The sequence below is a fragment of the Medicago sativa genome, chromosome 1, assembly GCF_051527215.1.
Source record: "Medicago sativa cultivar Bolivia chromosome 1, Bolivia_mono, whole genome shotgun sequence".
NCBI classification, from domain to species: Eukaryota; Viridiplantae; Streptophyta; class Magnoliopsida; order Fabales; family Fabaceae; genus Medicago; species Medicago sativa.
Genome location: NC_140749.1, coordinates 91,934,134 through 91,946,439, shown reverse-complemented (window position 1 = coordinate 91,946,439; position 12,306 = coordinate 91,934,134). Strand labels below are relative to the sequence as shown.

The 12,306-nt window shown below is 39.0% G+C and overlaps 2 protein-coding genes across 2 annotated transcripts; both read left to right on the top strand.

Annotated features, from left to right (window-relative positions):
* The first annotated feature begins 3,850 nt into the window (after nt 1–3,850).
* LOC146959151 (uncharacterized) lies at nt 3,851–5,963 on the top strand. Its single transcript, XM_085734898.1, has one exon. It carries the CDS (start codon nt 4,517–4,519, stop codon nt 5,930–5,932), a length of 1,416 nt encoding a protein of 471 aa, XP_085591024.1. The 5' UTR covers nt 3,851–4,516; the 3' UTR covers nt 5,933–5,963.
* A 290-nt stretch (nt 5,964–6,253) lies between these two features.
* LOC146959150 (uncharacterized) lies at nt 6,254–9,970 on the top strand. Its single transcript, XM_085740679.1, has one exon. It carries the CDS (start codon nt 6,339–6,341, stop codon nt 9,846–9,848), a length of 3,510 nt encoding a protein of 1,169 aa, XP_085596805.1. The 5' UTR covers nt 6,254–6,338; the 3' UTR covers nt 9,849–9,970.
* Nucleotides 9,971–12,306: the final 2,336 nt, after the last annotated feature.

Below are 12,306 nucleotides of genomic sequence, written 5' to 3'. Positions count from 1 at the left end.
GATTTCCTAAATTAAGAGATCTTCGCGAATAACAATCAAATTTTAGATATGTTTGTACCTCCTTCAAAAAAAAAAAAAGATATGTTTGAACCTTGTGTTTGGTATGAGTGAAATGGGTGAGAGATATGCTTAGGCTATGTTTGGATGACCAAAGAAAGTAAAAGGAAAGATAGTGAAAGGAAAGAATGATAAAGGATTAAAAGTGAGTAGAAAGTGAATGGAAAGTAGGATGATTGTTTAGTTGTTTGAAATGAATGAAAGTGATAAGAAAGTGAAGGGAAAGAAAGATATAAATTTGGGAAATGACATAATTACCCCACTTTAAAATGAAATAATATATTTTAACTAAGTAGTATATTTTTTTTTCTTGTGATCAACTAAAATTGAAAAAACAAACAACAGAACAACATAAAATTAATGAATATTTAAAATGGAATGGTAAGCCGTAAGCATGCCTGAAGCTATAGTACTTAAGCGAATTAATTAAATACAAAGAAAATGAGCACGTGATGTAAAAAAATGTGCCTCAAAAGCAAGGACTGGTTGGTCATTTTCTTTTATTGGATGTCCCCTTCCAGTTTCTTCCCAAAATTGGACGGAAGGTTTTTTGTTATGGGCCCCACCAAAATGAAGCTTTCTTTCCTCACTTACAAAACAACCAAACTGTGGAAGCACAATGTTCAATAAACTTTCTTTCCTTTGTGCTATCTTTCCACTCACTATCACTGGATCCAAACATAGCATTGAGATTAGTTTTCTTCTGTTTGTTTGAGTGGAAATGGTGAAGAGAGAACAAAAAACATGAGATCCACCACCTTGACCCTTGAGTTGGGTTTGTTCATTTTTTACCATTGATTTATTAGGCATATAAATACAAATGAAATATTAACGTGACTCCTTCAATAAATTGAGGAAACTCAAACTTCACTGCATTTTCAATTCTCAACTCTTATGCGATGAAATAGTAAAATAAGTTGTATTTAGTTTCTGCATTCATCTTTATCCATCCGTGGAATTCATGGAGGATGGTCGTTAGACCATCATAAAAGGAAATGCTTTGAAAAAGATTTTTTTTTTTTTTATATTTGACGTATGTATGGAAGAGTGACTTTATTTTAGGTGAATTTGAGACTTTTTTTTTTCTCAAATAACACAATGGTATTATTTTTTAGGAGAAATTAATTTTATAGAGTTATAAATAAAAAGTAATATGATAAGTTGAATATAATTAATCAATTATAACTTTAATTAAGTTGCTTACACCAATTTATTTAAATAAATAGTTACTTTTTTTTTTGAAGAAAAATAGTTACCTGATTGGTGATATTTTTGTCATTTCACAAGTAATTTTGTTTCTCTATTCTCACTTTATATTCAACCAAACAAAAGAAGATAAATAGAGTATATCTTCTTCTTTTTTTTCTCTTTTTCTAAAACCAAATTGTACATTAAATTTTCTCCATTTCATCTTAGAATCAAATATATCATTTATGAATCCACTCATATATTTCATGAATTTCTTTTATTTTTAACGTATACTAACGTTTAGACGGGTACTCCGTACTCGTCTACCCGCTCTTTTTATTCTGATAATGTGTATGAATTACGTACATTGTTTTTTATGAAAATTATAGGTATATATAATAGAAATTTTGCATTTTTTTTGACAAAAACAAAACGATATTCATTCATTTAAATCGATATAGTACATCAGATACAAACATCGCTAAAAACGTAAAGGGTGAATCTGCGAACAAATTCATAGCACCCAAGTTAATAGCATAAAACGGCAAAATGCTTACAAATAATATGATAAAACCTAAGTCACCGAAATTCACATGCTTCCGGATCTGCAACGTTGTCGCCCTGTCATACCCCAATTTTTGACCTAAGGTCCCACTGACACATGTCCTCTGACCTGGAATATTCTCTGTCTTTTCAGTGAAAAATTTCGGTAGAGAGGTATTTTAAAATCATGTTTGGTTCCTAGTCGGGCCCTCTTCTCACTTTTTTTTATTATTATTATTAGTCCTTTTATTTTAATCTTTTATTTAACTCATTTCCATCTTTTATCTTTATTTTCTATTTCTTATTTTGTTTCCTTTATTATTTTTATTTTCCATTTTAGTGTTACTATTTATTTATCATTTTTTATTATATTTTTTTTATTATTAGAGAATATCCAATAAGTCCAAAATTAAATGTCCAGGGGTCCAAAATATTTTTCCTCTAAGCCATGCCATAATCAGTGTAGAGTCAAAACTTTCTTCCCATTTTTCATCAGGAACGCGTTTCATCATCAATACCTCTTCTCACTTTTTTTATTTTATTAGTCATTTTTTTTAAACTTTTAGTTTTTATTTTTATCTTTCATTTTTATTCAGTCTTGATTTTTATATTTTTTTTATTTTCCATTTTACCATTTTGTTTTTATTTTTTTCGTTTAATTACTTCTTTAGGTTTTTATTAACTTTTTTTTTTAATGAGTCCAAAAATTGTCAAAAAATATAGTGTCAAGGTCCAATTTTTTTCTTTCTCAAGTGTGCCACCAATCATGCCATGTCAACTCTACCATTTGAAAATTCATTCAAATCACATTCCAAAACCATCAATCTCATTCAAATCCCCATCAAAGTGCATTAAACCAATTTTCCATTTTTCATCAACCTTAGAACCTATAAATAGAGCTCTCATCCTTCACAATTTCACACACCAAAAGTTCTCTTGAGTTGTCAAAGAACTTTTCTCTCTTCTCCCTCATTTAGCTTGTGTTGACGAGCTATTCTTTTCTTCTCCCTCTTTTTTTCTGTCCCTTCGGAATTTTGTCCCTTCGGTAATTTTTGTCCCTTCGGTTGTCCCTCTTTTATATTTTCTTGCATTTTATTCTTTTTAGCATTTTATTTTATTTCTATTTAGCATTTTAATTATTGTCATTTATTTTCCAGCAATTAGAATGTATTTAGGTCCAATGTAAATATAAATGAGAAAAGTGTGTGTGTGTGCGTGTGTGTGTCTGTGTGTGTGTGTCTTTTATTTCTTTACCGCTTTATATATATCAAAAAATACAAAAAAATTAGATTAGGGATTTTGTGGTGACCTAACGTCACTACAAAAACCCACGCGCTTTTATTTTTATTGCTTCGTTAGTTTAATTTTCATTTATTATTCCAAAACAACAAAAACATTCAAATAACAAAAATCACAAAAATATTTTCATAATAAACCTTGATTTTCAATCAAGTGATCGTTCTTTTTACTTTCTTTCTTAATCAAATATCAAATCAATTTTAATCATACTTTGAGTCATCTTTCTTTCAATATAAAAAATACAAACAAATACTCATTTGCCACTTGGCTTTTATTTTAAAACCTTTTTTCAAAATTAATAAAAAAACACCAAAACAAATCAAAGGTCATTTTCTTAACCCGAACTACGTGATTTTGATCTTTCACGGGTACGTAGGCAGAGGACTCGTCCTTTCAAATCAAATTAAAATCAACTCTTTTTTTTCTTTTTTCATTTTGTTCACCATTTATGCACATCTCATTATTTTCTTTCAAAGCAAGTTTAAAGCACAAAACGCTAAATAAAGCCAAAAGGTTCTCGTAGAGTACTACGAATATTTAGGGTGCTAATACCTTCCCTAAATATAACCAACCCCCGGACCCCCCAATTTAAATAAATCTTTTCAAAGTCGTGAAATAAAAAGTGAGTCAAACGCTAATCAAATAGCCTTGATCTCCGAAAAATGACGCGACAGAAATGGCGACTTCACTGGGGAAGAGATTAAGAGGGTTAAGCCTAACTTGGCTTTGTTTAAAATTTTGTGCTTTAAACTTGCTTAAAAAATCCAAAAAAAATCAAAAATAAAAGATGGAAATTCGTGTATATATTTGTGCTTCCTTCTTCTTCCTCATTTCTTAAACGTGAGTGGTGAGATAAAGCTCTATACCCGGGCTTGAGGGAACTTAAGATAGGATCGGGTATAATCATAGTATCCATGCCAAGAGTACTCTTCGGTATTGGTACATGTGATAACCCACTCAATGGAGGGATCTTGGAGGTATACGTTTGTCGACGTGAGTACTCGCGTATGGCATGTTACTTTCAAGTGACCGTCGAAGTTGAGGAACTTTAGTCACCTTTAACCCATCTTGGCCTTTTAGGACGTAGTGCGGTGGCTAGTTGAGAGTACTCTCATATTGGTCGTCACGCGATACTACACCCAAACGAGACTAACCGATGAATATTGTTGGAACGAGAGTACTCTCGTCGCCTAACAAATATTCGGACGTGGTTGAAAACTTTGGGAACCTTGATAGAACCCTTGTTACATGTGCAAATGAAAACTTTAGCCCTTACCAGATAACGTTGTTACCCCTAAGCTCCAAGATTGTATAAACCTCATCATATCTCCTTGCATAATCATACATCCATGCATTCATTCATGAAAACTTTTTCCATTCATTAAAATATTGAAGGACTTATATTAGTTTCATTGTAAACATCGTAGATATGGCTTTTAAAACAAGGAAGCTTAAACAGTATAGCTTCAGGAAGTTGGATCTTGTAAGGTTAAGGGATCTAGGGAATAAGGTGAAATGCTCAGACCGCTTCCATCAAGACCATGGGAATCTGCTCGGTATTGTCAGGATGAAGGTTGATGAAGGACTCCTTGGCACTTTTGTTCAGTTCTATGACCCAGAGTATCATTGCTTTGGTTTCCCAGAGTTTCAATTGGTTCCCACTTTGGAAGAATATGCTTTTTGGATTGATCGACCAGTGCTCGACCAAGTACCTTTCAGTGGTCTTGAAAATCCTCCCAAATTCTCAACCATTGCCGAAGCTCTCCATTTACCAACTACCGAAGTAAAAGACCATATTACCACTAATAGCAAACTCTTAGGTCTCCCTACCAAGTTCCTTTACGAAAAAGCCGACTATTTCTACAGAATGTCCAGTGCTGACGCCTTTGATACCATCCTTGCCTTACTCATTTACGGCCTAGTGCTCTTTCCCAACCTTGACAACTTTGTCGACATCCATGCCATTCAAATATTCCTTTCAAAAAACCCTGCTCCCACTTTGTTAGCCGATACCTATCACTCCATCCATGAACATACTCTAGCGGGTCGTGGACTTATCAAGTGTTGTGCACCATTGCTCTATAGATGGATTACCTCTCATTTACCCCGAACTCCTCGTTTCACCACCAACCCAGACGGCCTCCGTTGGTCAGAGAGACTCATGGCCCTTACTCCAAATGAGGTGGTGTGGTATGAACCAGCTTACGACAAGGGAACCATCATTGATAGTTGCGGGTTATTCAACAATGTACCACTCATGGGCATGTATGGAGGAATCAGTTATAATCCGGTCCTTGCTAGACGCCAGTTTAGACTCCCCATGGAAGGAAAGCCTCTCAGCATTCATCTGGAGAACGTATATTACCACAATGAGAGTGACACTGCGGGAATGAGGCGTCAAATCGCACGAGCTTGGCACGCCGTCCGGAGGAGAGACAGAGGCCAGTTAGGAAAGCGGACGGGGGCCGTCCATGCAGACTATACGCAATGGGTTATTGATCGATCCACTGACTTTGGAATGCCTTATAAGCTCACCAGGTTCTTGTCCGCAACTACTCCAGCACCACCCATGCCGATGACCCTTGAGACTGAAAGGGAATATCAGAAAAAGATAGCTGAGTTGATGGAAGAGAATGCAAGAGTGACAGAAGAGTATAAAGAAGTAGTACGCGAGAATGAATGTGTAATGGGCCTACTAGAACAGAAGGATTGGGATATCAGCGAGTTGAAGAAGGAAATTGTTAGATTGAATGAAGAGAAGGAGGCCATAATTGGCCAGATCCCGGGACATAAGAAGAAACGAAGTGCTTTCTTTGCCAACACATGTTCTTATCCGTCTCCCTAGAATGATCAAAGTTTCCTCCAGAGTTGTTTACTGCCTTATGTTTTATATTTAAGTCTATCCCTTAGCTTGGTTGTTAGAAAGGGAACTATCTTGTAAAATTTTATATTTGTAAGTCTATCCCTTGGCTTGGTTGTTAGAAAGGGAATTATCTTGTAAACACTTTATTTATTATTAATGTTTAGGTTGTTTGTTTACAAATTTGCTTTTATAAGTCCTTCGATAAATAAAAAAAATATCATTTTTGCATAAACATATCATGCATCATTTTGCATTTCATGGTCTCAAAACCAAAGTCTCACACAAATTTTCTTTTCCAGAAAAAGTCAGTCCATTTCAAAAGGTGGCCCCACGTATCATCTACAAGCCTACCCGCACTATCTACACTCGAGCAAACGTTAAGAAGAAGATGGATTCTCTCGAACATGAAAACCGAGTGCTCCGTGAAGAAATGACAGCCATGCAGGCTAAAATGGACGAAATGGCTGAAGTGATGAAGACAATGGCGGAAGCGCAGGTCCAAGCTCAAGTCCAAGCTCAAGCACAAGCTCAAGCACAAGCTCAAGCGCTGGCTCAAGCACTAGCTCAAGCACAATCTCAAGCACAAGCACCACCGCCTCCTCCTCCTATCAGAACTCAGGCTGAAACATCCGCTGCCCCTGGATGGACAATATGTGCCGAGACTCCGACACACTCTGCTCCGCAACGTTCCATGCCTCGGTTCTCCCCTTTTACTGCTGGCGAAATACTCCGTCCTATTGTTTGTGAAGCTTCAAACTCTATGCCAGAAGGTCGTCCTTGGGGTGTGCCTGTTTGTCTCAGTGAAGTATTCCGCCCTATCATTTCTGAAGTGCCGATGCCTACTCACCAAAATACAGCTCATGTTCCTCCACCTTTTGTAAGAGCTCCTCCAGCCGCTATGACCTATTCAGCACCTGTGATGCATACCCTTCCACAAGATGAAGAACCCATCTACCATTCAGGGGATATGGAAGCCTATGATAGAGTCAATGACTTACAACAAAAATATGATGAAATTCAGCGAGATGTGAGAGCCCTCCATGGAAAGAAAATGTTTGGGAAGACTGCTTACGATCTCTGTTTGGTGCCGGACGTTCAAGTACCCCACAAATTCAAGGTCCCGGATTTTGAGAAATATAAAGGGAACTCCTGCCCTGAGGAGCATCTGACAATGTATGTGAGAAGGATGTCAGCATATGCCAATGATGACAAGGTCCTTATTTATTTCTTTCAAGAAAGTTTGGCTAGTCCTGCTTCAAAGTGGTACATGAATCTGGATAAGACAAAGATTCAGACTTTTCGTGATCTGTGTGATGCTTTTATTGAACAATACAGTTACAATGTGGATATGGCCCCAGACCGAAGTGATCTTCAGGCTATGACTCAGGGAGACAAAGAAACGTTCAAAGAGTATGCCCAGCGGTGGAGGGATACCGCTGCCCAAGTCAGCCCGCGCATAGAAGAGAAGGAGATGACCAAGCTCTTCTTAAAAACTCTCAGTCAGTTCTATTACATGAATATGGTCGGAAGTACCCCCAGGGACTTTGTTGAAATGGTTGCTACGGGTGTACGACTGGAAGAAGGAGTCCGAGAAGGACGTTTAGTAAAAGAAGGAACATCTGCAAGTGGAGCCAAGAAGTCTGGGAACCACCTCCCAAAAAGGAAAGAACAAGAGGTCAGTATGGTGGCTCATGGGGGGCCTCAACAAAACTATTCAACCTATCAACACGTTGCTGCCATCACACCTGCTGCCAATACCATCCAACCACTAAATGGCCAACCTCAATTCCCACAATATCCTCCACAACAATATCCCCAACACCAACAATATCCCCAACAACAATACCTTCAACAATATCCCCAACCACCATACCAACAATATCACCAACAACCATACCAACAATATCACCAACAACCATCTCAACAACAACAACCTCGACCACAAAATAACAGACTGAAAATTGACCCAATTCCCGTGACATATGCAGAATTACTCCCAGGGTTGCTCAGTAAGAATTTGGTTCAACTCAGAGCACCTCTACCAGTGCCAGAGAAACCGCCAGCATGGTATAAACCTAACCAGACTTGTGCTTTCCATCAAGGGTCCCCAGGTCATAGTATTGAAGACTGTTATGCCATGAAGAATGCAGTTCAGAGGCTAATCAACGAAAAGAAGATAACCTTTACAGACTCCGCACCAAATGTTCGAACCAATCCATTACCAAACCATGGTGCCGCAGCTGTCAACATGGTCGAAGATTGCCCAAAGACCCATCTCATTCTGAACGTCCAACACATCCGAACACCTTTGGTCCCTATACATACCAAGATGTGTCAAGCGTCTCTCTTTGAACATGATCATGCAGCCTGTGAAGTGTGTCTTCTAGATCCTCAAGGTTGTCAGAAAGTAAAAGATGATATCCAAGTACTCTTAGACCGAGGAGAACTTGTTGTTGAAAGGAAATGTGATGATGTATGTGTTATAACTCCCGAGGGGCCTTTGGAGATATTCTACGACAGTCGAAAGCCAGTTGCTGCTCCTTTAGTAATCTGTCTACCTGGTCCAATACCTTATGCTTCTGAGAGGGCCATTCCGTACAAGTACAATGCCACTATGATAGAGGATGGTCGTGAAGTTCCAATACCACCTTTGCTGTCTGTGGGAAATGTTGTTGAAGACAGTAGGATACTGAGAAATGGGCGTGTTGTTCCTGTGCTGTTTCCAAAGAAAGTCAGTGCTCCAGTAATTGAGGAGACTCGAGCTAAAGGTTCTAGTGCAGTCAAAGGTGTAAGTCAGTCTGGGGGGACCAGTGCAAATTCTGATATTGATGAGATTCTCAAGCTAATAAAGAAGAGTGAGTACAAGGTGGTTGATCAGTTGATGCAGACTCCGTCGAAAATATCAATAATGTCTTTATTGGTGAATTCTGATGCTCACAAAGAAGCTTTGATGAAGGTCTTGGAACAAGCTTTTGTGGACTACGATGTAACTGTTGATCAATTCGGAGGAATAGTGGGGAATATCACTGCATGCAACAATCTGAGTTTCAGTGATGAAGAACTCCTAAAAGAGGGAAGAAACCATAATCTGGCTTTGCACATATCTGTGAATTGCAAGTCGGATGCTTTGTCAAATGTGCTGATAGATACCGGTTCGTCTCTAAATGTGATGGCCAAAACAACTTATGACCAACTCTCTTACAAGGGAACACCTTTAAGACGAAGTGAAGTAATGGTCAAGGCTTTTGATGGTTCAAGGAAGGACGTTCATGGGGAGGTGGATCTGCCGATTACGGTTGGGCCACAGGTTTTCCAGGTTACATTTCAAGTAATGGATATCCAAGCATCATACAGTTGCTTGTTGGGCCGTCCTTGGATTCATAAAGCTGGGGCAGTAACCTCTACATTGCATCAAAAGTTAAAATTTGTGCATGATGGGAAGCTGGTAACTGTGAATGGTGAAGAAGCCTTGTTAATGAGCCATTTGTCATCTTTCTCTTTCATCGGGGCTGGCAGTGTTGAGGGGACATCATTCCAAGGACTTGTCGTGGAAGAAGAGAATACTAAGAAGAGTGGGGCATCTATTTCCTCTCTTAAAGATGCTCAAAACATAATACAAGCTGGAGGGTCTGCAAGCTGGGGAAAGTTGATAGAATTGCCAGAGAACAAGCGTCGAGAAGGACTGGGTTTCTCTCCGTCAGCTGATATGCCCTGGAAAATCGTCGTGCCAGCAAGAGGTACTTTCCACAGTGCGGGCTTTATTAATGCCCTGTCAGAAGCCAATGATATCATTGAAGACAATCCTGAGGGGATACCACAAAGCTTCGTGACTCACGGAAGGACTAGCCGCAATTGGGTTGCTGTAGATGTTCCTTTTGTTGCTCACTTGTCCAAGTAATGCATTTGTTTGTTTTTATGCTTTTTCAAAAATCCTTTCGCCCTGCCCCAAGCGAAAGTGAATATATCTAGGGCTTTTTGTTTCAAGAAATTATCATCAATCAAATAAAAATGCCGCTTTGTTCCCGACTTTTGTTTTGTGCTTTTTCTGAAAAATGGTAATACAAAAAACCAAAAAAATATATATAATCACTTTCAAAAAATCTGCATTTTACTTATTTTCTAAAATCATCAATCATATGTGCAGATTAAACATCAATGAACCCTTTGAACAACATAACCCTATGATCTCTCCCAACTTCGAATCCCCTGTGTATGAGGCGGAAGAAGAAGAGAATGAAGAGATTCCCGACGAAATCTCTCGACTACTTGAACGAGAAGGAAAGACCATTCAACCTTATGGGGAAGCAATAGAGGTGATCAACTTGGGTACTGAAGAAGACAAGAAAGATATCAAGATTGGGGCATCACTTGAAGCAAGTATCAAGAAACAAGTGATAGAACTTCTCAAAGAATATGTTGATGTGTTTGCTTGGTCATACCGAGATATGCCGGGTCTAGATACTGATATTGTGGTGCACCGGTTGCCGTTAAAGCCTGAATGCCCGCCAATCAAGCAGAAGTTGAGGAGAACCCGTCCTGATATGGCCCTCAAGATTAAAGAAGAAGTGCAGAAACAGATTGATGCAGGTTTCCTTGTCACATCAGAATACCCTCAGTGGCTTGCCAACATTGTGCCTGTTCCGAAGAAGGATGGTAAAGTCAAAATGTGTGTTGATTACCGTGATTTGAACAAGGCTAGTCCCAAAGATGATTTTCCATTGCCTCACATTGATGTATTGGTTGACAGTACTGCAAAATCCAAAGTTTTCTCCTTCATGGATGGTTTCTCCGGTTACAATCAGATCAAGATGGCACCCGAAGATAGAGAAAAGACATCTTTCATTACACCTTGGGGCACCTTCTGTTACAGAGTAATGCCGTTTGGGTTAATAAATGCAGGCGCTACTTATCAGAGAGGTATGACTACTCTTTTCCACGATATGATGCACAAAGAGATCGAGGTTTATGTAGATGATATGATTGTCAAGTCAGGTACTGAAGAGGAGCATGTCGAGTATTTGCTGAAGATGTTCCAACGGCTAAGAAAGTATCAACTCCGTCTGAATCCTAACAAATGTACCTTTGGTGTAAGATCCGGAAAGCTGCTGGGCTTCATTGTCAGCCAGAAAGGTATTGAAGTAGATCCCGACAAGGTCAGAGCTATCAGAGAAATGTCCGCTCCACAAACAGAAAAGCAAGTAAGAGGGTTTCTCGGACGACTAAATTACATCTCCCGTTTTATTTCTCATATGACTGAAACATGTGGGCCGATATTCAAGCTACTCCGTAAAGAGCAAGGTGTTGTGTGGACAGAAGATTGCCAGAAAGCCTTCGACAGTATCAAAGAGTATTTGCTGGAGCCTCCAATTCTTATCCCTCCAGTTGAAGGGAGACCATTAATCATGTACCTGACTGTGCTAGAAGATTCCATGGGTTGTGTGCTCGGACAACAAGATGAAACCGGAAGAAAAGAGCACACCATTTACTATCTGAGCAAGAAGTTTACTGACTGCGAGTCTCGATATTCCATGCTTGAGAAGACTTGCTGCGCTCTAGCCTGGGCTGCCAAACGCCTTCGTCACTATATGGTTAATCATACTACTTGGTTGATTTCTAAAATGGATCCGATCAAGTACATCTTTGAGAAGCCCGCAGTAACGGGAAGAATCGCCAGGTGGCAGATGCTGTTATCTGAATATGACATCGTGTACCGTACCCAGAAAGCAATCAAAGGGAGTATCGTTGCAGATCATTTGGCTCACCAACCAGTTGAGGATTATTAGCCTATCAAGTTTGACTTTCCTGATGAAGAAATTATGTATTTAAAGATGAAAGATTGTGATGAACCGTTATTCGGAGAAGGTCCAGATCCTGAATCAAGATGGGGTCTAATATTTGACGGAGCTGTTAATGTTTATGGCAACGGAATTGGGGCAATCATCATCACTCCTAAAGGTGCTCATATCCCCTTCACTGCCAGGCTGACATTCGACTGTACGAACAACATGGCAGAATACGAAGCATGTATCATGGGTCTTGAAGAAGCCATTGACCTGAGAATCAAAATCCTTGACATTTATGGTGACTCAGCCCTCGTAATCAATCAGATCACAGGAGAATGGGAGACGCGTCACCCCGGCTTGGTCCCCTACAAAGACTATGCAAGACGATTACTGACTTTCTTCAACAAAGTCGAGCTACACCACATTCCCCGTGATGAGAACCAGATGGCAGATGCTCTAGCGACCTTGTCTTCCATGTACCAAGTAAACCATCACAATGAAGTGCCTTTGATCCGTATCAGATGTCTTGAAAGACCTGCTCATGTATTCGCTACTGAAGAAGTTGTTGATGAC

Excerpts from the sequence above, each read along its gene's own strand:
- LOC146959151 (XM_085734898.1), top strand. The coding sequence starts at position 4,517 with ATGGCTTTTAAAACAAGGAAGCTTAAACAGTATAGCTTCAGGAAGTTG.
- LOC146959150 (XM_085740679.1), top strand. The coding sequence starts at position 6,339 with ATGGATTCTCTCGAACATGAAAACCGAGTGCTCCGTGAAGAAATGACA.